Consider the following 24558-nt stretch of genomic DNA (forward strand, 5'->3'; position numbering starts at 1 on the left):
TGAAGAGCTGAGACTAGAACCCACATGCACAGGCCGCCCACCCGGTGTCCCCTGCCTAGCTCCACTACGCCACTCCTCCATCTCTGGTCCCTGTGTTATAAGAACACCTGAATGGAACTTGACCTTCAAGTCTTTGCTAAAATACCACCTTCTCAATGAAGACCACAACCATCCTGATCAAAACTGCAACACCCACCCCACAGTACCTGCAGTCCCCCAAACTCTCTTACCCTACTCTAATTTTCCTTTTTTTTTTTTTTTTTTAATATTTATTCATTTATTTATTTGGTTGCGTCGGGTCTTTGTTGCGGCATGCGGGGTCTTTCGATGCCGAGCGTAGGCTCTCTAGGTGTGCCACGTGGCTCCAGAGCACGTGGCCTCAGTAGTTGTGGTGCATGTCTTAGTTGCCCTTCAACATGTGGGGATCTCAGTTCCCTGACCAGGGATCGAACCTATGTCCCCTGCATTGGAAGGCAAAGTCTTAACCACTGGACCACCAGGGAAGTCCATAATTTTCCTTTTTATCCAAAATACTTATCACCAGACAACATCCTGTTATGGATTGAATTGTGTCTGCCCCACCTCCCCAAATACAAATGTTGAAGCCCTAACCCTCACTGGGACTGTATTTGGAGATAGGGAGAAAATTCAGTTAAACGAGGCCATTAGGGTGTGGCCCTAATCCAATATGACTGGTGTCCTGAGAATAAGAGAGACACAGAGGATGTGCAAACACAGAGGAAAGACCATGTGGGGACAGAGCAAGAAGGAAGCCATCTTCAAGCCAAGGAGAGGCCTCAGGAGAAACCAAACCTGTCAGCACCTTCACCTTGGACCTCCAGCCTCCAGAACGGTGAGAAATACATTTCTATTGTTTAAGCCACCCAGTCTGTGGTATTTCGCTATGGCAGCCCCAAAGACTAATCCATACTACATAATTTTCTTATTTATTATGTTAACAATTTATGGTCTATTCCTTCAACTCAAAGGTAGGCTTCATGAAGGCAATAATCTCTGTTTTAACGCTGATGTATCTTGAGTGCCTAGAACTGGGCCTGGCACGTAGCAGGAGCTCAACATATATTTGTTGAATAAATAAAATAGGCTGGTCACAAATCAGTGACATCTGTTGGCACTCCATTATTACCTGTGGTAAACAAAAGCTACGAATCCCAAAATATTCCACCAAAGGCAATCGGAGGTGCTTTCCTCAAGTCTGATCATGAGATTGGGGATAAGACCTTCCAGATAAAGTTAAAAGCTCTGCTACTACACCACAGCGCTTACTGAGGTGTTTCTGAATGATCACTTGGACTCTGGCATTACTAAAGGAGGAACCCAGAAAAATCTCAAGGAAAGTGCTGAAAATCTAGCCCTCTGGGGACAGTGCCATTGGCATCTGAGCCCAAGGGAACAAGGACAGTCTCTAGAGCAATCTTCAAGCATGTACTTTGGACCTCTACAGAAGGTAGCTCCCAAGAGGATTCTGTTTATCTAGCACATTTCTCCCCTTTCAACCACTTCCAGAGGGAGGGAGTCGTTGCTGTCCACCTCCTAAAGCTTCTCTCACCCTAAGCCTTTCTTCCAGAATCCTTCACAAAACCCTTTCCAAGAGCATCCTAAGTTATTCACGATAGAGTAATTAAATGGTGTGCTGTCGGGGACTTCCGTGGCGGTGCAGTGGTAAAGAATCTGCCTTCCAATGCAGGGACACAGGTTCCATCCCTGGTCGAGGAACCAAGATCCCACATGCTGCGGGGCAACTATGCTCACGTACCACAACTACTGAGCTCGTGTGCCTCAACTAGAGAGCCTGCATGCCACAAACTACAGAGCCCACGCTCTCTGGAACTTGTGCGCCATAACTAGAGAGAGAAAACCTGCTAGAGAAAACTAGAGAGACGCCTGTGCGCCGCAACGAAAGATCCCCCATGCTGCAACTAAGACCCAACGCAGCCAAAAAATAAAGAAAAGTTAAAAAAATAATAATAAAAAAAATGGTGTGCTGTCTATTAAGTCTTTAATTTTGATTCTTTGGGTAGGAACAATATAAAGTGAATGGTTATATATTTTTAAAAATGCTTCAGGCTTGCATCTTTTATTTTTGAAACTTTAAAAAATTCTAAGGTGAGCCTAGGAAAGAGATAAGAAACTACTGAGGCCCTAGAAGCAAATCCTAACTGCTGGAGAGGGCAACCATGAAGCCAATGCTCTCTGAAGATGTAAGTAGCTTCTGGGAGCATTAGTCAGAATATGTGCTACATAAGACTTAAGAAAAAAAAAAAAGATATTTGGCATTATTAGTACAACCCAGATTTAACAGAACTGTAATAAGACACTTTTAAAAAATAATAGGCAAGCTGTATGTTGCTGTCTTATAAATTTGCAAGGTACTTCATACCTGGTTTTCATTCTGACAATGTCAAGAATGGCATAAAACTAGTAATGTGCTAGGGAAATGTAAATATGGCTAATGACATATCAAAAAATACCTGGGAAACACTCATTTGTCCAAGTTTTAGTTTCCAAACATTTGGATCTAAATAGATGATGTAAAACTAGCAATAAGAAGGCTACCCTGCTTTTTTTCAATTATCAGAAATATTTACACTAAGAATAGTACATAAAGCCCTATATTTTAAAATTAATATGACTGCATAATTGCCATCATTTTTTTATTATCTTAATTTAAAAAATTGTTTTTCTACAGGGAAAGGTGAAACTAAAGTTGTTTTCTCTTTGGGGAAATCGCTAAGAGAAAAGCAGTAATTTATGACTCACTGCCTGGTCTTTACTTCATTCTTACCACTAACAAGAAGATCTGTGCACATATGGAATTCAGTTTGTAAAGGACTTTTCACAGCAAGTACCTTGACTTCCGTTTATGTATCGTCAAGCTTCCAGACACTCCACTTAACTCAGTGAGGAAGTCCCACTAACCAAGAGGTCCCTTCTCTCACTGTTCAAACATTTTGCAACCTGAGAAAATTATGATTAAAAATTATGTACATCTGTAAGTTCATGTGCTCGATGGAGTTGGGCTGCCAGTGAAAGGAAACAAATCAGCTTTTTCTAAATCAGGATTTAGAAAGGATTCAAGACAAAGGCTAATATGGGAAAGGAACGGGAAAGCCACTGGGATAAAAATGATTCCAAGTTTCTAATTCTAATAGGCCAGCATTAATGAGTTGTGAAAGGAACCGTCTTTCCGGCGAGGTGTCCTCAGTACACTTCGAGATTCTGTCTAAGCCCCCCTCATCCCCACCCCCAGGACAATGCTGTATAACTTCCTTAAAGACCATTATTTGTTTCAATAACGCACACAACTAGCATTTGAATAGTTATACAGGAATTGATCCTTCCATCAACCACAGGAGACAGGCATTGTTACTACCTTCATCTTGCAGGTGAAGGAACTAAGGTCCCAAGAGGTTAACAGACTGACTTCTCCAAATCAGAGACACTGGACTTCAGGGCTTCTGGCTGAAAATGCACCCAAGCGTTCTCCTTTCTCTCCAAGATAGTCCAAGCACCTTTAAGAAGGAAACTAACTCAAGCAGTTGCACTGTGGGCTCTGGGCAGAAGTGATACGGTGTGAACTAAGTATCGTGAATGAGAAATGAGGAAGGGTGGCGTGTAACCTGAAGGAAAGGCATGTTTTCTGGTAGGGAAGAATTTTATGAAGATCTAAGAGGGTGGAAGAGAAAGAAGGGACTGCGACGTGACTGTCACTGTTCTGCTTTGTCTGTTTCCTCTGGGGAAGGGAAACGACACTTTCCTTGAGTTTAATAAGACCGAGCTCTCTTTCAGTTCAGAGTCTGCTGAACTGGTACATGAAAAAGCTAGGCCATTGAGAATTTTACTTACTAGCTCCCCCTAAAGCAGAGCCAAGGACCCTTGGACCTGGAACGGACCGCAGATTTGGTGGTTTTCAAACAGTGTCCCAAGGAACCAACCCTAGGATAAGCTTCTGGGGTTCCAATAAATGTCGGTTTCCAATTTAAGCTTTTAAAATTATTGAAACTAATTTAAAATTTTAAAATGTGGACCCTCAGCTCTGTTATACATAAAATGTCAACTCACTGGAAACCACTGATGGGTTAACTTGAGTTAACAAGTTAATTCAGTTTTGTGTATCACTTGTGATGCATTTCTCCCTGCCTCTTAGGAGTGGCAGAGTTCTAGTAATGTGTCATTAATAAGGAAGTGCTTGGCTATACACTAATCTTTCCAAAACTTCAGGCCTGTGCATGTTAAAACTGTACAATTATGGTACGACTAAGGTCTATAGGTATGCCTCAAATCAGGCTTTCTCAACCTCAGCACCACTGACATTCTAGGCTGGGTAATTTGCTGTGGGTGACCGTCCTGCAAACGGTAGGACGCTTAGCAGCATCCCTGGTCTCTAGCTACTAGGTGTCAATAGCACTTCCCAGTCGTGGAAACAAAAGTTTCTCTAGACATTGCCTTACTCTCCCCTGAGCACGCCTCTGGTTGAGGACCACTGCCTTAAATTAGGTGCCAGGGTAGTTTCAAGTGTATCTGCTTTGGTGAAGCTTCTGATCGTGGCTAACAGCCACACAGAAATATGTAGATATACACATATTTGGTTCTGCCCACTTCATATGGGCCAGGGAGTATGCTGTTTCCTTGGATTAATTTATCGGATCCTCTCAACGACCCTCTGAAGTAGTTACTATCATTATCTCCATCTTGTAGGTGAAGAATCTGAAACTAGCAAGATTAAATAAACTTCCAAATAACGGTTAACTGAGTGATAACCAAGTAGCTAAAATAGAATTATCGATGGCTTTAGTATATGCTGAAAGTTTGGGGTGCTTCTGTCTGGTCTTTATTATGATAAGGAATAAGGGCAATTGCTAAATGTTGTCAACTTTGAAGCAAAAACTTTTTATTATTGTACTCTTCTTTCAAGCAGCTGAATACATTTAATTAAAGGGATCCTGAGATTACGAGGTGAATTGTTTAAAATCTTATCTCATTTGCCACAATGTCCCTGTGTAAATGGTATTTCTTGAAGCTGCAATCAGCAAAATAAGTTTAGAAATACACTAGATACTTATACTGCTGTAAGACCTCACCGTAACATAACACTAATTTCGTGTGTGTGGGAGTATCACTTAGCAACTTTTTTCTAATCGCTGGACTTTTAAAATAAATAAATATAATACATGAGAACCTAAAAACTAAAGTTAAATTTAAAAATACATTAAACTACATATTCTTCGTGTTTTGTATATTGAGTCTGCCCTTAAGATTTTGTTTGCAAAAAAATGGGTTTAATGTTTGAAAACCAACAAACAAAATGAAAACCATTACTGTTTTCCACTCCCTTATTTTACAATAAGAAAACACAGTCTCAGAGAAGGATATGACCTTTTTAAAACCACACAGCTCATTCATGATAGACTCAGAATCAGAGCTCAACTCTCCAGATTACAAACCAGGGCTGTTATAACTACCCAAGTTCCCTTGTAAGTGTATGTAAGGATGTATGATCCGTCTGGGGACCTGGGATTTTTTTGACAACTTGATGCACTTTGGGTGAGAAGAAAATAAATTGCCTTCGGAAATCATAAGGAAAGCCGAGATTTCATTAAATAATAATTAACAACAGTGAAGCATATTATATTCAAATAGAAAGTTTAAAACATTAGCTAAATCTTTTCAAACCTTGCTCTCTCATAAGGTAAACTACTTAATTGGCCTTAAGTAGTTTTATATTTAGTGTTTAGCGGAGTTTTAACCATCTTATATTTCTCATTATATTTCATTATATCTTTCATCCCCACCTGAGCTAATCCTCGGTCACACTTCAGTGTCTATGTCTGCAGACCAGGGCCGCGCAGGTCCCCTGTGACAGCTACTGAGATTATAGACATAGCGACAAAGGGAAAACAGAAGAGCCTTTGGAGCAGGGAGGGTAATAACAATAAGGAGCGCCACCGAACTTTAAAATAAATAAATAAGGCTTTTCTCCGTGAACGAAACTACTAGAAGCCGCACATAATAAGCAAGAGCAGCTATCTGCTGAAATCCACTTAACAGACAGGATATCTCCCTTGTCAAAAGCAGGAAGGACCAGTCCTGGAAAACCGATCAAGCCTCTAGCCGGGAGGAGATGGGAGAGAAAACTGCATTTTAAATTCACGCTATTAACACATTCAAAGAATGAGCTGTAGGAACAGCCGTGGAGTGATTTGCATGTAAGAACAGCTTGAGGTGACTTGAGACTGGAAAAAAAGAAAACCTAAAGATTGGATCGTATATTTCCAACACTCTTCAGGGAAGTCGGTGACCATCTGCCCCAAATGACATCTGCTCTTGATTGTGACACTTGTCATTTTAAATGACTATACTGACATTCTGGTTCATACACTGGTATTTTAATGTGTTTTTGTCTTTGTGGAACACCCAGTGAGTCTGAAGAACTCTGGGCGTTGCAAGGAGACTGCAAAATGGTCCTCATGATCCCTTCTGCCTGCAAACCCACCCCTTTTGCCATGTGACTGCACGGCTCTTCCCATCAAGAGGTGGAGCAGATTATCCCACCCTTTGAATCTGGGTTGAAGTGGCTGGATTTGGTCACTGGAAGGTGGTGGAAGTGATGCCGCTGGACCAGCTTTGAGCCCAGCCTCCTGGAGCACTTCTGCTCTCTCCTTTGGAAGCCAGCTGCCATGTGGGTGAGCCCAGGCTAACACACTGAAGGATGGGACACCCTGGGGGACAGAGAGAAGCCCTCCCAGCTGGGACCCACCTAGACCAGCCATGCCCTGGCAACCTGGCAAGGTGCTGCAGATGGATGAGTCAGCCCAGGAGAGGCCAGAAAAAGCACACCGGTCAGCCATGCCCAACTGCCAATCCCCAAACTCGTAAGCTAAGTAAATGGCTATTGTGTTGAGCTGCTAAACTGTGGACCGGTTTGTTACTTAACTCCCTGTGTGACCGACTCTAGTTCCTAGATTTGGCCCCAGAAGCTGAGGTCCCGGCCAACGCCAAGGTGCTCACACCCTTTGAGGCTCCCTTTGAACGGCCTGTTTTCTTCCCATGGACCACCTCTTTCTTCCGTACTCTTTATGGCACTAGGAGCTGGTTGTGACTTTGTAAATCATTTTTTTTTTTAAGTTAAATCTTTATTTATTTATTTTTGGCTGTGTTGGGTCTTCGTTTCTGTGCGAGGACTTTCTCTAGTTGCGGCAAGCGGGGGCCACTCTTCATCGCGGTGCGCGGGCCTCTCACTATCGCGGCCTCTCTTGTTGCGGAGCACAGGCTCCAGACGCGCAGGCTCAGCAGTTGCGGCTCACGGGCCCAGTTGCTCCGCGGCATGTGGGATCTTCCCAGACCAGAGCTCGAACCCATGTCCCCTGCATTGGCAGGCAGATTCTCAACCACTGCACTACCAGGGAAGCCCTTTAAATCTTTTTTAAGTGAAGTAATACCACAACCTCTGAAAACCTGCCTCCCAGAGTATATATGACTAATGGAATACCTTTCTTATCATCTACCATGGAATACATTGTGGATGATACAAAGACATTATAAAGGAAACGTCATCCCCTGCCGCTGCCCCTCCCCCCCCTTAGCAATCTGAAACATAGTTGAAGAGGCAAGGCTAAGACACAAGCAGTAATGCAAGGATCAACTTGGATGTTAAGATTCTAAGTATCATTGGAGCAGGCAGTAGGGGTGGATATCACAGCAATAAGACGCAGTGTTGCTAGAAATTCTCTACGAAGATACAGAACCACTGGGGGTCAGAGATGCATTAAACTAGTTATTTTGTGGGGTTTCTTTGGGCCACACCGCACAGCATGAGGGATCTTACTTAGTTCCCGGACCAGAGATCGAACCTGTACCGTCTGCAGTGGGAGCGCAGAGTCCTAGCCACTGCACCTCCAGGGAAGTCCCTAGTTATTTCGGTTTTAATAACATTATTAATTCTTTTTAGAACCCCCCCTCCCCCATTTTACCTAACAGGAGGAAGATTTATGGAACTCCATGGTTCCAGTGACCGGACTCCTGGAACATGAGGGAAGGCAGGTAAATGGAAATGGGGGGCAGGGGGAGTGAGTACCAGCTGGTGAGGACTCAGCATTTTTCTTCCTACTCAGGAGAAGGAAGCCAGGCAGGGGCACAACCTGATCCCAGAGGTATCAGAAGAGTCCATTAACGCCTTGGAGGCCTGGCGGAGGGGAGGGAGGGTCCTGGGGTGGAGGAAGCATCCGGGAGGGAGCTGGTGGGCCAGGAAAGGCCGCCCTCGAGGGATGGATTGTGGGTGTATTTTGAAGACACACAAAAATTTAACCAGATTAGTGACTGAATTAGCATGCATTATAAACGATGTCATGGTTTGAAGCCAAGGAAAATAAACAGTGAAGCAGACGGAGGTCAAAAGACAGTTCACTCAATTGACAAAAAAAAAAAAAAAAAAATTAGGTAATAGCTTATTAAGTGGTTAGGCAGCGCTGAATCTCTGCTCTATCCCTCGGTCGCCAAAACCTACCAAGCCTCAGCTTCCTCATCTATAAAATAGGTTTAACATTAACAGGGCTGTTGGGAGGGTTAACTGAGAAATTACATCAAGCTGTTGGCACCACCCCTGGCTCACTGGAAACCCATCTGATTAGTAATAAGGTAAGGCTCAGGATAACAATAGTAGAAGTTGTAACAACAGTAACAACAGTAGTGAGTGGAAGAAAATGTACTTCTGAGGGAAGGAAGAAAATGACCTGGATTCAGTTGTGCAGAAACACAGAGTTTGAACAATTTTCCCAAGAGTCTATCAAGGTAAACAACTACTGTGCGGACAATTCTGGAATGAGATGAGCTCTATCCAGCACGGTGAGGAAAGAAACGTCTGGATTCCAGTGGCAACCCTTCTAACACTACTGACTTCCAGTCTTGGTTTCCTCAACTACATGCTTGTTACGAGCCATTGAAGACACACTGTAACTGGCTTTACTCTTACTACTTTATCTGCACTAAACAATGCCTGAAAAGCCCACAAGTATTAGCACAACTTTCGGTGGCATCTAACATACGACGTTCAGAGAATGGCTCCCTTGCTGGGGACTCTGACTCTACAAAAACAAGGGCAGAGAACAGAGCCAACCTCCAGTTTCACCACTTCCTTACTTTGTGATTTGGGGGAGGGGATGCTGGAGTCTGGCTGCCTGGATTAGAATCCCAGTCCCACCATTATTAGCTGTGTAAATGTGGGCAAGTTTCTTAACCTCTCTGTTTTCATCTGTACAATGGGAATACCAACAGTATCTTCCTCTCGGGTTGTTATGAAGTTCAAACGGGTTAAATAGCAAGGAGCAGGCACCATGTAAGTGATTGTTAAGGAAAAATCATAAACAATGAGTCAGTGTCACAAAGTCTCCATCCCTGGAGGCCTGAGCACGTGAGTGTGTAACTCCAGGTCCCACTTTCTTGTTACGCCACCTGCTCCCTTCTGTGACTCAGATCAGCCCTCATCCCATGGAGTGGCAAGTCACTGAAAAACAGGAAAGAGTCACACTCTCCCTCTCATACGAATCACCCACCAAGTTCGGTAAAATCCAGGATTTCAATAGGACATTCGGGCTGCCTGCACACATGAGGGCCCACAATGTGGCTTCTGACACCAGGAATTTTAGTCAAGTGATCAGTGAGTGCCCATCATGAGAAAAGTCAGGCAGGGTTAAAAAAGGGCCAAACTGAAGATACAGAGGAAGACTGCCAAAAATAAACCCACTGAGGGAAGGCACACTTAGGCGTGGGGAGGGCCCCAGCTAATGGCACTAAAGCCTGAGGGCATGAATGGCAGAAGGCTGGCACTTCCTTGGTAGATGGATGCTAAGATGTTTGACAGAAAGCCAATCAGAGCCACTCGGTAATAAGGATGCCTAGTTAACGGGCATCTCCCGGCCCCCTCCTTCTTCAGCAGCACAAACAAAGGTATCACAGGATAAGGAGCTGCCCTTTACAGACAAACCGTATTGTAACTACAGATGCATAACATTATGGGAAAGAGATGGAGGTGGCAGAACAAGGGCCCACGGGAAACCGCAAGATACAACACAAACATTCACCAGCTCCCCTTCGTGTATTCAAGAGAACCTTTGCCATTTTACCACTGAGCTCCTAACACATTCGAAACAATTCAGCTTGGACCCATTTGCAAGTCACTGTTTTCCGAAGTCCACCTCTCATGGTTAAGATGTTTCGGCCCCAATTTTATGAAATTAATAGAATATGGGAGACAGGATAACTTTTTTTGGCCAGTTTCCAAACTAAAAATAGTTGAAATGACTTGTATCTTTTATTTTCAAAAAACCAAGTACAAAAAGATAAAAAGATATTCCCAGCCAACAACTGAGGTGCCAAGTTTCTGTCAACTGCTTGGTTCTAATTTGGAGAGTTAGATTTAAATGTGATATCTTGAAAAGTGTAGTTTTCAGAAAGAGAAGTGATGTAAGCCCACAGCAGGCAACTTTTAATCAGGCGTCTAATGATGGTACTCCCAGCTCCTAGATGTTCTAGATGAGTCTTGAGACTTTCTAGTTCTAACTGGAGAACATCAAGATGCTTCTTTTAATTCTCCTGTCATGTGGCTCCACGAGGGAAAACATGGGGCTCAATGACCATGACTCACCCAGGCCTCCAGTTCATGTTAACCTTGACCTATAGTGAATGCCTCAGACCCATCCCAAACCACCAGGCCCTTTTCATGGTCTTGGATAGAAAGTGAGGGAAGAGAGTTGCACTGAAAAGCTATAGGTGTACTGAAAAAACAACAAACACAAAAACAGGTACCAAATTTATCTTCCACATCAGTGGTCCTTAGTCCTGGCTGCATTTTAGAATCGTTTGAGGATTTTAAAGAAAACACCAATGTCTAGGACTTCCCTGGCCGTCCAGTGGTTAAGACTTTCACTGCAGGGGGCGCAGGTTCAATCCCCAGTTGGGGAACTAAGATCCCGCATGCCACGCTGTGTGGCCAAAAAAAGGAAAGAAAAAGAAAACACCAATGTCTAGGTCTAGGTCCTATCCTAGACCAACTGAATCATAATTTCTGGCAGTGGGGTTGGACCCTGGCATTTAAAAAAAAAAAAAACTCCCCAGGTAAGTCTAATGTCAGTCAAGGTGAGAACTGCTACTGGATAAAGGAGAGAAGGCACAGAAACAGTAGGAATTTAATCTCCTCTCCCCTGCATAGCCCCAGTCACCCGGCTACTGAATCCCTTGCCCTGACATGCGACAGTCTGCATCTGCCTTTTGGCTCTCAAGAAAGATCGATGCAAATATGCAGGGCTGCAGCCCTCAAAGGCCTGCCTCCTAGGCTGAAACTTGGAGCAGAGTTTGCAAAATTATCTTTTCCAACAGCCCAGAAAGCCAGCAGCAGGGACTGTCCCATCCTCTTCCCTGAATCAATTATGGTGCTGAGCCTGGAAAGCCTTGGTCCTAGGGAACAAGGCTAATCTTGAAGGACGAAGGAATGTTAAGTGTGGGCTCAGGCAGAAGAAGAGTAGACGGTTCAGGGAAGGGGTATGATTTCACAATCACAGACACTAGGAAACCTCAAAACGGGGGTAGGGAGGGAAGGATTTAGAGTCCTTTTAAAAGAGGATTCCAGGGCTTCCCTGGTGGCGCAGTGGTTAAGAATCTGCCTGCCAATGCAGGGGACAAGGGTTCGAGCCCTCTGCTGGGAAGATCCTACATGCTGTGGAGCAACTAAGCCCGTGCGCCACAACTACTGAGCCTGCGCTCTAGAGCCCGCGCGCCACAACGACTGAAGCCTGTGCACCTAGAGCCTCTGCTCCTCAGCAAGAGAAGCCACCGCAATGAGAAGCCCGCGCACCGCAACGAAGAGTAGCCCCCTCTCGCCGCAACTAGAGAAAGTCTGCACACAGCAACAAAGACCCAACGCAGCCATAAATAAATAAAATAAATTTAAAAAAAATAGTAAGTATCCTTTACACATTTATAAGGTTTAAAAAAAAAAAAAGAGGATTCCACCAGTGATTTTTAATCCAGTGGGAGCAAGAAAGACTCCCCTTAATCACCAAGCAAGAAAGAATCAAGTGTTTTCCATCTCTCTTTTGGAAACAAGAAGGTATGGACACGCTTGAATTTGCCACTGTGCTCCGGTTCTGCAGACTGTGATGTGGCTGGCACAGAGACTCCCAGCCCCCGTGTCCACAAACAGCTGCACCCTAGAGTCCCAGCAGGTGCACACACAGAGCCCAGCTCAAAAATTCATGGCAAGAACAATGGCGCCGTTATGATGCCTAGGGACAAGGCCTGATGCTAACCCGACATCTGATAAGGGAAAGAGCTAGAAACTCAGGCACAGCTCCCCGGGATCTGGCCTTTTGGTCCCGGGATCACAGTCACAGACACAGCCAGGTAGAAAACCACAATGACGGGAGCTATCAATTCTAGAGGCTGACCAACTAGAGAGTGAGTGGAAGAAAAATAAATAAATAATGCCTCCCCACCTCCGGAAAATGTATTCCTTTCCTTTTCCCGTGGGCTGCGTTGCCACTGTCACCAAGTTTACATTTACATCCAAATATGCACACACACAAAAAAATTACCAATGCATCTCACTCCCCGGTGACTTTATAACAGGTTGCTAGGTAACAGTGCACACAAGTCAAGTTTCAGGACCTCTAGTAAGCCACCATAAAATAGCTGCGCGGGCCTTTTGCATAAACAGCGTGCATTTGTTATCTGTTTTCTTATGCCAACTGATCAGTCAGTAAATACTGCGACTGCCAAACCCGTAAACAAGTCCCCGTCAATAGCCGACTGAGAAAACAGATCACAGTATAAGGCCTGGGTGCACAGTTTTTCACCCCAACCTACCGACTGGCTTCTCCTCTTGTGTTTTTCCTGTTTGCAAGCCTGGCTCCCAGAAGCCACAGGCCTTATCTTGTGCTCCCTGAGGCTGGGTCTGGGGATAATTACAGCCTGATGCTGGGCACTCACAGCTGAGCTCAGCAGGAATTGTGTACCATCAAACCTTCCTCCACCCCCCTCACCTTCCTCAGGATTAAAAACTTTCTGGAGTCCTGGAGTAAAGGGAGTACCCTCTTCCTAAGAGTTACTAACCCCATACTGAGTTTCCCCTGTCTGCTAAGTAAGGAAATGTCCCCGTTTGTTTCTAAGCTATGCTAAGTGAATATGCTACTGCATTCCTTGGGAAAGTGCTAGAAGAGCCCAGAAAAGGAGCCCCTTTTGCTCTGACATTGGTGGGAGAGACCATCAAAGAAGAACCAGAGATCTCCCAGAAGTGAAAACTAAAGGATCAGCGGCGAAAGGAAAACCAGAAGCCTGAATTTCCCCCACATTTTCAAAAATGTTTAAATACAAAAAGCAGAGTCTCAAAGATCACACGTCCCCCTAGGTTGGGATACAAGAGAAGACAAGGGAAGACCGTTCTTCACTGCCACGGTTGAATTCCTGACACCCGATCATTTCCGGTGTAGGACGAGCTCACTCATCTTGCGGGGTGGGATGCCTCCCTGTAACATTTCCATCTCAGTTCTTTCTGCGGTGCCTCATTTCCATCCCCTGCCTTTCCTCATTTCTCCCAACCAGCGTTGTGCACTCCTGAGGGGCAAAGACCTGGGGTGATGGGGACATTCCAGAAGACCTGACTGAAGTGTCACTGAGCAAAGGGACTTCAGAGTGAAGCAGAACCTCGAATTCACCTGGCGATGACATTTAGTGAAATGCAACTCACAGTCCATTTAAAGGAAGGTGGTGACCAATTATTCTCCATTTAAAAGGGTATTGTCAATCTCCAAAGAGCTGAAATGGCATTTGGAAATCATCCTGGGGACTGCCATCTTCACTGAAAGATAGAACCAATTCTCAGCCGACCTTTCCCCACCCTCCACATCTCTTTTAAAATTTAAAATAAGACATTAAAAAATATAATGGGTAGCAGCACAGACCCACAACATGTTTTCTCATTCCAAAACGTCAGGAAAAACAGCACTCCCTCAGCATCTCTACACCCCCTCATTCAACTCCACAACTTAAGGAATTGAGGGGAAAAAAAGAAAAAAACTAAAAGAAACATCATGCATAATTTGATGGTGAAAGTGATATCAATTAGTAATAAGTTTTGAAAACATACTCCAACTTTTTTCTAAAAGGCACTGGGGCAGTTGCAAAAGAATGTCTAAAAAAAAATTTTTTTTTAAAATTACACTTTACATGAGGTACCTGGAGTACTTATGTTCATAGAGACAGAAAATAGAATAATGGTTACCAGGGGCAGAGGGGAGGGTGGAATGGGGAATTCTTGGTTAATGGGTACAAGGTTTCAGTTTGGGAGGATGAAGAAGTTCCAGAGATGGATGGTGGTGATGATTATACAACAATGTGAATGTACTTAATGCCAAAGAACTGTATACTTAAAAATGGTTAAAATGATACATTTCATGTTAGGTATATTTTACCACAATAAAAGAACTTTCCATTAGAAAAAACAAAATTTAAAGATAATTTTATCAGTTGCTCAAATTTTAAAACTCTATAATTCCTAATAGTAGTCTCTGTGTACATGTCCTTTAAAAATCTTTTAAATCAAGGCAATAAAGAACTTGAAAAGCAAGATGACCCATACAAGCACTTTAAAGAACCCAACGGAGAGACAAGTTAAAATGACTCAAGGTCACACAAAGAACTGTCACCAACCTGGCTCACGCTGTGGCCTGTCCCCCACAACAAGAACTCATACAGGTGGAAAACCAGAAAGAAATCAACAATCCCTGTTGTTTTTGGACCCAAACCACAGCCGTGCCTACTTCCAAAGGACTGCAAAAAACAAGTCTCAAGGAGAAAATGTATGAGCGTGCAGACAACTGGAATCTCAAGCGATCTTGAAATCACTTAGTCCTACCAGCTCATTTTATAGATGAGAATACTGGTAGAGGGATAGAGGAGAGAGAGAGAGAGAGGACAACCCTCTTCAAGTACCTGACAGCTTCATGAGAAAATCAGACGCCATCTTAACAGAGATGTCCTGGCTGAACAATGCGGACGCACTGTTGCCTGCATACTCGGAGGGCTCTCTCAGCTTCGTGTGGTTGGCCGGCCTGTCGGTAGCATTCAGAGTAAAGGAGGTTGGCAGGCCATTATCTTCCTTGGGCTCCTCCTTCACCAGCAAAGGCGAGACGCCAGCCCCACCCTGGCTAGTCCTCTCTGGAGTGCTGGACGTCATCATGGTCCCCACTAGCTCTGTCCCTCCTCCTTCCCTTTGCTGCCCCAGGCAGGCACTGTCACTGAGGTGGGGAGATCCCTTGACATCGGGGTCTGGGATCTCCTCCTTCACCTTGGCTTCTGTCCTCAGGAAGTGCTGATGGCAACGCATGTGGAGTTTCAGGCTGAAGTGACGGGAGGAAGTGAAAGGGCAGAGCTGGCACTGAAAGGTCTCTCCCCGGTCCTGGTGCTGATGAACCTGGCGGAGAAGCAAGAAGAGTGAGCTAGCCACTGTGTGCTGATGGAAAACGCCCTGCTGAACATCCGCGCCACTCAGCAACAATTTCCTCGCGGTACAGAGGGCCGGCCCAGGGAATCTCATCGCTAGAGGAGCACTTCGTTATGTGCTTCAGGTCGTGAGGGCCATCCCTAAACATAAAGCAGGTCCACGCAGGTTAAGAATCCATTAGTAGAGCCATACTCACGACTGAGGGTGCTGTCTGCCAGTGGAGGCCGTCTGGGGTAGAGTCCTCCTAATATTCTAGCCATCCCATCTCGGTTGATGTCTTCAGAGAAAACATTATAAACCCAGCACAATTTGAACTTACATACTTACTAGTTGGGGGTCAATAGAGGTAACCTGTCAAGTAATATAAATACACTGCAGGGACCCAATTATTACCACCCAGAGAGTTAGTTACGTTTTGCAAACATAATTTCCATTTTCAAAAATGCTTCTCTAGGTAATTAAGAATGTGGAAAATAATGCCTCCAGGGTATTCCCATTTCATAGACAGAGAAACTGAGACCCCCAAAGCACATGGCTAGAGCAAAATGACATATAAAGGAAGCAGAGGGGGACAAAAACCAGGGGCTGATGCCCACCAAGCTGTCTCAGCAAGATGGGACCAGTGTTTCCAAACGTGGTTCTGTCTGCAATGAAAGAATGCAGACTTTTAAACACAGTTCCAGCCTTGCCTGCACAGTACCTGTAAAAATGGCTAGAAACCTTTTTCTTACTTCCCGTCACAATCAAATTTAGTGCTTGAAAAAGTGAGGAAATCATTGCATTGGCCCGAGCGAGGCTTGGAGCTGGCAGGTGCTCATAAGCTTGTAACTTCCCCATTCATCTCTGCCAATGTACTTCAGGGCTGACCTGCTCCACCCTGCTATTTCAGGACTGGCCCTCCCTTGAGTAGAAACTGCCAATGGTGGAGATTTGGGCCAAGAGATTTGGGGAGTTGTGTGATTTTGGACAAACGAGTGGTTGGAATTCAAAACCCAAGTCAAACCGACCTCTCATCTTTGAGAGGTGATCTAGGCAGGATTTGAATCCAGGTCTAAGGAAGGTTAAAGGTTAAAGATTCCTTAATCCACTGGGCCACCTGGCCCCTCTGCGGGGGCTTCCTTTCCAAGAGTGCAAGTTTTACTACAGCCGTTTATGCGTTCTGAGTGCAATCCAAAAGCATTATTCACCAGCCAAAACATACTTTTAAATAATGTTGAGTGACCAACCAAAGCAAAGAAATTAAAAGTTAATGGTGAGATCCTGTCGCTACAGCACCCCACTGTGGCTTTTTGAAAAAAACAACAGAAGAGATTCTGGGTCCCCCAAAGCCTGAATTTCTCCACAGAGATAACCGTATACACTTAAATTCAGTTACAGCAAAGCCTTGCTCATTAAAAGGCTTCCCCTCTGCAACCTCGGGAGGGGCTGGAATGGGGGGGACACACACTCTTTGTCACCAGCTGTTAACCGTCTCTGTTCTTTAGCAACAAAGGGACTTCGCTCTGGAGCGGAGCAATTCATTTACTTTCTCACTCACAGAATCGGGAAGATTCCCCACCCTCTCCTCCAACCAGTTCACACAGGAGCAAGCACCTTGGGGGGGCCTCAGGTCACAGCCCCAGGGGACCCTGACAGGTGCCAGCCACAGCTCGCCCCGGAACCAGGTGGCAAAGGTCATGAGGCTGAAAGCTTCCGGCGTCCCTGGGAGCAGTGCGGTGGGGCAGATTCCATTTCAGGAGTGTCCTGACATCTATTGCCCCGGGAGAGGACAGGAGCTAATCCAAGAACAGAAGCTCCGGAAGCAGCTTCTGGAAAAAGGAAAAGGACAGAGCCCATGTTCTAAAATCAAACACGGAGCCCTGGATTCAAAAGCGTCTGTGCCCAAGTCCTGTATGCGGTTCCTCTTCCACCTGATACTGGCCTGGCTGTATTTAGTGGCAGAAAAATGAGTGACCGTTGAAAAGAAAAACAGTGGATGAAGTGTTGACGGTCACACTTAGAATTTTATTAGAGCTAGACCTTCCCGGAGGGGCGAGAGCTCGCATTTGGCCTTGGAGGGAAGGCTCTCCCCTGCTCTCCCGACAGAAAGGGATCATCTGTACTCTCTTTAGCCCAACATCGGCTTAAAAACCCCTCTTGGTCGGCTACTGTCAAGAAACACTTGACTAAAGCGTGTCATTCTTTCCAGGTCCCATAGAGACCTGCTTTCTGCAGGTCATCCTTCACAGAGAGAGCATGTCACCACCCCAAGAGGTGGGAAGTATAAGGGCTGTTGCATCACTGGGTCTACCTCCTGGTAGCAGCTGGACAAACACGAGGACACTTCGGGAAATATCTCCACCTCACTGAGGGGACAAGGCAGGCTGCGAGGGGGCTTACCTAGGAGTCAGCTCCTTAGCTGGCAGGCCTGAGACTAGAAAAAGTCGGCGCCCTGATCCTTGCCTATTTCTTGCCGTTTCTTCACCCATGTTCCCGATCTCAGCCCTCCTCACCTTCTCTGTTCAATTTTAGCTTATGAATTCCGCATTTAATTCCTGTACGCTCGCTCATCCAGGAAAGTTGTAAAAGACTTAATGGAAATCTAAGATAACCCCGAGGAAGCTGGAGGCATTTACAAGCTCCTTCCGCAGCAAGCCATAAAAACATTTGCGTGATATATGGAGGAGGAAAGGCAGGCTTTCAGAAAATTGTACAGTGCCTGAACCCAGTAAGTACTGTAGTTGTTGAACAAATAAAGTAGCATCCCGTTCTTCCTTAAGTAGCTTTATGTAATCAATATAGAAGATTAGGATGATAATGGTTATTTCTGCGTGATGGGATTAAGGGCCAGTTTCAGATTCTTTTTATCAGTATTTTCTAAATTCTCAACACGAAAGCTATGTCATGAAGAGAGAAAAGCAATAAAATTTAGAGTAATTCTTTCATGCCATGTCATCGACTTATTTCTAAATGTAAATATATATTCAGATGGCTTTCGGATAATAATTACTACAGTAGCTGTATTTATTGAGTGTTTCTCCATGCTGGGCATCATATTAAGTGCTTTATATCCGTTATCTCATTTAACCCTTATAACAAGTCCGTGAGCTAGATTGTATGATTATTATCTCCACGAGCGGAAACGGAGCCTTGGAGAGGTTAAATGATTCACCCAAAACTCCGCAGCTACTGAAAGTCATGGAACCGAGATTCTAACTGAGGTGTGTTTTTTTTTACCACGCAGTTTGAGATCTTAATCTATAGGCTATACTGCCCCTACTTCTGAGGTAGGACTTGTTGTAGAAAATCTATCCATCTTGTAGCCTCTGGTGCACAGAGCAAAGAATACGTATTCCTAAGGCCACAGCTATTATGTTTCTCTGTAGACTATGTTTTCAAAATCTACCAAAATGAAAGTATGCCTCATCAAAATTAAATCATGAATTCTTTGATCAAAGCAAAAAACACGGGCCCATAAGTGAGGTGGAGAACAGAAAAGAAAGCGGACACCATCTGATGAAATTAAACTTGCATAAGCCCCTCTCACACTCCCCTCCTCAAAAGCTCAACAGGTTAGGACACCGTGAGTTTGAATAAAGTAGTCATTTCACACCACTGCTTTATTGTACTGGTTATTGATTTGTTCTGAAAGCATTCTAAGACCCCACGACCCACAGAGCCCTGGCTGCTCTCGTCTGCAATGCTGTCATGGCTGACGGTCTGTATCATCAAGGCACCCAACTCATCTCCCTGTAGTTTCAGGGTCAGTAGTTCTTGCTATTGAAAACCCAGCTTTTTTTTTTTTTTCCCATGGGTTTATAAATAGGTTGTTTTAAGTGACCCTGAGCTGAAAACAGGCTTACAAGGTGTCAGGCCAGATGCAAGTTTTCTGCTCACTGAAGCTTTAAATTTGCCAGAACTGATTTCTAAACACAGAGTAGGACACGGTAACAAAAACAAATTTTAGTTTTAAAGGCATTTCTTTGGAAGGCTCATCCTGCTAATGAAATCCACTTTGCAGGTGTAAAATACAAGATTTTACGCTGGGAAGAGTTGACAGAGGATGAGAGGGATGCAAGTAAAACACTGAGTCAGCTCAGTAAAATTCAACCAACCAGAACCCCTGGTTAAATGGATTCTGAAAATGAAGGGCCTGCTACTCCCTGGAGACAAAGGCAAATGGTAGAAAACAAATTATATCATGGCTTTAATTTATTTTTTTAATTTTCCAAGCAATTTCCTAAAGTCAGTAGAGGTTCTGTCTGATCATACATTTTTAGATCCACAATTCTAAACAGTGATTACTGATCTATTCAGAAGGATAAGACTGCAACATTTTGAAAAAAGCAAATACCTCTATTATGTACACATGCTCTACTTCTTACGGCAGGAAAGTAAACACTTTATAAGTAATGTCAACAGTGAGACGATATTGCAAACATCAGTGAAAATGATGGTTATTATTATTAAGGTGTTCAACAATAGCTATTGAAATGAAATAACCACCACTGAACACTTCTGTGTCAGATACTTTGCTAATACCTCCTTAAATATTAATGATATCCCTTCCAGATGAACATAATCATTCCCATTTAACAGATGAGAAAATTAAGTCTAAAGACTCATTTGCTCACCACTTAGCTAGTAAGTTATACAATAAGATTTAAAGGCAAGCCTGTCAAATTCAGAAGCCATACTTTTTTGATCTCTTGGGTTTCCCCTTTGCATTCCTTAGCATTAATAGGGTCTGCTAAAAAGACTGCTGGATGACCAAGTTTCCCCCCAGCTCACATAAGAGTGACACATAGTCTAGTCAATTCCCTATATGCTCATTACAGGCACAAGCCCCCCAGTTGCTCCTAATAGGACACTGAAAACAATGTCTTTAGATGTTTGCTAAGTGTGATCCTGGGAATTATGACGGCTCAAACACTGTCAGCCTCAAGGGGACTCAGTCTTGTCAGGAGTGGCGCTCAAGCCTCCCACAGGGTGAAAGTTAAAGCCCAGGTGTCTTTCAATGTCCTCACGCTCCCTGTAAGATGTCTCTGGGTGTGTAAGCTGGATGGCAAAGCAACAGCAGAAAAGGGCATTCCTTCCAGGAAGGGGGGCAGGTCCAGCAATCCTTCCTGAACCCGTCTTTCCCTGCTTCTTGCTCTTCCCCAGCTTTTCCTCCTAGTGCCCCAAAATGCATCACCGTGCAAGGCCAGTTAGGCTGTTGCTTCCCAATAGGAAAGGGTGGTTCTACACTACGTTTGGATACTGAAGCTGCTCTCTGCTTTAAGTTCTGGGTTGTCGGATGGACTTGAAGACGCTTATAATGAAATCCTTTACAAGATCCTTTTCAATGTGCTTCATTTGCATTGCAATCTACCTTTCAACACGGAGCTCTGGGCATGGATTTGTGCAAGGGCCCGGGCTGTGCCTGCCTCTCCGTGAGGCCCATCCGCAGGTGGCTTACCTTCATGTGGGATTTGAGATTGTCCTTGCGAGCACACCGGAATGGACAGAGCGGACACTGATGGCTTTTTAAACCCGTGTGAATCACCATGTGCCGCTTCCAGTAACTCTTCCTTTTTATAACCAAACCACATATGGGGCACTGGAAAGGTTTTCCGCTTTCCTCTTCTGAAGCTTGGAAGAAGGAGAAAGACAGGAAAATTAAGGAAAACAAACAGGCACATTGCGTCCAGCGCTAATTCACATGCATTGCTCTATAAAGAACACTAACAAGGAACTGGGGGGCTTGAGGGGGTTTTTTGTTCGGTTTTGGGGTATTTTTGGTTTTGGTTTTTTGGGTTTTGGGGTTCTGTGGGGTTTTGGGGGGGTTGTTTTTGCTTCGTTTTCTTTTGTTTTTTGCCATTCCAAGACTTTATATCCATGAGGAAGCTTTATTACTGCTTTTCTTCAGGTAGAAACCCACGTTCATCTCAATACTTCCATCTGGGTTCCAGTTTTTAGAATCCGATCAACCTGCCTGGGGAAAGCCCTGCTTCCAGAGGCCATCCCACGCTTCAGAGGGCATCTGTCCCAGCTCAGCCCAGAGAAGACTGGCTTCAGAGCCTTTGTTTTCTGAAGGAAACTGCCAGACTCAAGTTCACATCTGAATCCCTGAACTTGGAAAAGGGTAAGAAATAAAGACAAGTCAAGTGGGACGGAGAGCAACACCACAGTGAAAACCAAACAACCGTCATAAACCTCACAAGCCCAGCTCCAGTGGAGACAAATTTCAGGCTCCTACTGCTGACTTGTTTAGTTTCGGCTTCAGTAGATGCTGCTCCCAATTTGGCCATCAGGGGGTCTTAAGGTCAGGGGTTGTCACCCTCTTGTTTCTGTCCCTCGGGTGGCCACTAAGATGCACTGCCCCCCTCTGCACAGAGACTGGGCCCCACTACTCACTTTGGGAAGAGCTACAACCGGGCAGCTGCCAATGCTTCCATTTTTCAGGAAATCCAACAAACCAACTACTTCCTCCAAGGAAAGCTGAGATCACTCTCTCCTCCACCAGCCCCCAAGGGGAGGGTGTCTATTGTGACACTGTGTTGCTACACAGCTAGTCTATCAACTTATACTGCTCAGGGCCACACTAGTCTCTGCGATTTAGGGATATAGGAAAACGAGTAGAGTTAAGGACTCAGACTGTCTGTTCTTAATCATGAGGAATCAGGAACGCTTCCAAACTGATTAAATAAGTTGTAATACGCCCATGAAATAAAACATGAGAAACCATTTTTTTAAATGAACTAGATCTATAGATGCTAATATAGAAACATGTCCAAGATGTTACACTTAGTGGATAAAGCAAGAATTGAAACTATGTATCTAGGGAGATTCTATTTTTATTTTCTAAAAAATGGGAATCAATTGCTTCTCAGACCATTAGGTGAAAGGTTGGTAGGGGACTTTCTAAAGGATGAATCAAGCTGACAACACCTAAAACCATTAATCTCAACATCACTAAAAATGGGACAGACATTGTGTGCCCTCTGATAATCCATCTATGAAATAGTCTTACAAAATATTTAATCAAGCTTCTACATAACTAGTAAATTTACTGGAAATACAGGTTGTTTTTCAGAAATGTTAAACACACCAAGAGGGATAGAATCAGACAAATTCAGAATGTGGGACATTCTGTAGGACAGATGACCCAGTTTCTTCAACAAGTAACTGGCATTTTAAGGAGGGAAGAGGTTATAGATGAAAAGACACTTAAGAGACATATAAAGCAAACGCAAGGTGTGAAGTTTATTTTGCTCCTGATTTGAACAAAGCATTATAAAAAGACACTTTTGAGATAATTAAGAAAATACTGATTATAGCCCGGGTGTTCCATGATATCATGTAGCAATCGTTGATCCTCTTAAATGTTGTAATAGTTATCGAGGCTATTTGTTTTTAAAGTCCTTATATATATGTAAATATTTACAAGCAAATGAATATGAGGTCTGGGATTTGCTTTTAAATACTTGAGCACAAAAAGAAAAAAAAGAGGGGAATAGGAAGAATGGGATGAATAAATGAAACCAAAAAATGATATCTTATTTTTAAAAAATGACATTTTATTTGTATGAGAATTGTCTAGAAGCGTACCCAGGAAAACATTAAGCAGTTCATTTTAAAGGACTGTGGATTAAAGGGAAGGGGTCATGGCGGGAAACTTTTGTTTTCATTGTATATTCGTCTGTACCATTTGAATTTTTTAATATACACATCACTTTCATAATTTTAAAAGGAAATATTCCCAAGTGTAAACTTTAAAATAATCATATAATGTATTCATGGAGTCAACTGAATCTCCACATGCAAAGAGCCACTTAAAATGGATGGAATCGGAAGAGTTCTGGAATAAAGTCGGGGCACTCCCAAGATGCCGTTTTTACAGGTGTAAGCAATATTGGTTAGCTCAACCAAGCACCTGGAAAGAGAATCCTCTACCTGAAAATATACCCTTCAAGTCTGGAAATTCTCCTTGTGATGTGTTCCATCACAAGTATTTCCTTTTTTTGATTGGGGGATGGGGTGGGGACTGAGGATTTCCTTTTACTCTAGGAAAAACACACTTTGCAGAGGCCTATAAACACGCTTTTTATAAACCCACACGGGCTTTCCTGCTGTGTCTCATTGTGGGTTGCCTCTGCTGACCTCTCCTGACCTATCCCTAATTCGGCCTCTCATTTTCTATCCTGCATTGTCATTCCCTCCACTCTGATATCCTGATCACAAAGATGGCATGTTGAACAACAGATTTGAGAGAAAAGACTGAATCAGGCCCCTAGGTGAGATTAGTGTCATAAGCCAGAGGGGGGGAAAATGATGACGATGTCTACTTGCGGTTGTAAGAACATCAAAGTAGGCTTCCACTAATTCCCATCTTCAGGAAGTATTTCCTACCGTCTAAACCCTAAATGGCCTAATTTTACACGATTGTCTGGGAGAGGAGAGAAAAACTGAGATGTCCTCCACTGACCTGAGATTTCCTGGCACATCATGGGAAGGCCATCAAAGGCCATTTACTGACAAGAGGAACACTGCTGGCTTCCCCCAGACAACTTGCTTTGCCTAACGTGATCTATAGGCTTCCTATTTTTTCTGATGCCCTCCCAGCCCCTACCCTAATCACCTATTCGACATGGCAAATGGATCACAGACTACATACACTACATTGAACCCTGCATATTCATATTTCATATAAATATATTTTATTTGGGAGCTATGCTTCCTGAGCTTTAATTAATATCAAAATATATATGCATCGTGCACAAATTAGGGTGTCCTTGGATTGACTGGGAAAAAAGAATTCAAATACTCATACTGAAGAGAAACTAACAGCAAGATATGTGGTCAAATAGCTACACTACTGTAACGATTTGCCACTTTTAACTGATCGCTGCAGGAAAGGAAGACAGAAGCCAATGGTAAAAGTAACCAGAATACAAAGATCGAGTTTAAAAATTGGCCAGTAACTTCCCCTGGTAATATTTGCATTTTTATTTATTAAAAAAATTCATATTTTAGTAGGATGCCCTCCACACGTATACGATGTTGTTAACTACTTTAGAGAAAGGCGA

The 24558-nt window shown here is 43.8% G+C and overlaps 1 protein-coding gene across 3 annotated transcripts in view; it reads right to left on the bottom strand.

The window, feature by feature from the left end:
- The window catches only part of ZNF827 (zinc finger protein 827), a 178900-nt gene that overhangs the window by 109367 nt on the left and 44975 nt on the right, over nucleotides 1-24558 (bottom strand). For all 3 annotated transcript variants that reach the window (XM_029235163.1, XM_029235161.1, XM_029235162.1), the window contains 2 exons: nucleotides 20949-21121; nucleotides 15001-15481 (listed from right to left, as the gene is read on the bottom strand). In XM_029235163.1, the coding sequence (XP_029090996.1) occupies nucleotides 15001-15481; nucleotides 20949-21121 (654 nt within the window). The remainder of the gene's footprint in view (nucleotides 1-15000; nucleotides 15482-20948; nucleotides 21122-24558) is intronic.

Source organism: Monodon monoceros, unplaced genomic scaffold, assembly GCF_005190385.1.
Source record: "Monodon monoceros isolate NGI ecotype Baffin Bay Population unplaced genomic scaffold, NGI_Narwhal_1 Super_Scaffold_20, whole genome shotgun sequence".
Lineage (NCBI taxonomy): Eukaryota > Metazoa > Chordata > Mammalia > Artiodactyla > Monodontidae > Monodon > Monodon monoceros.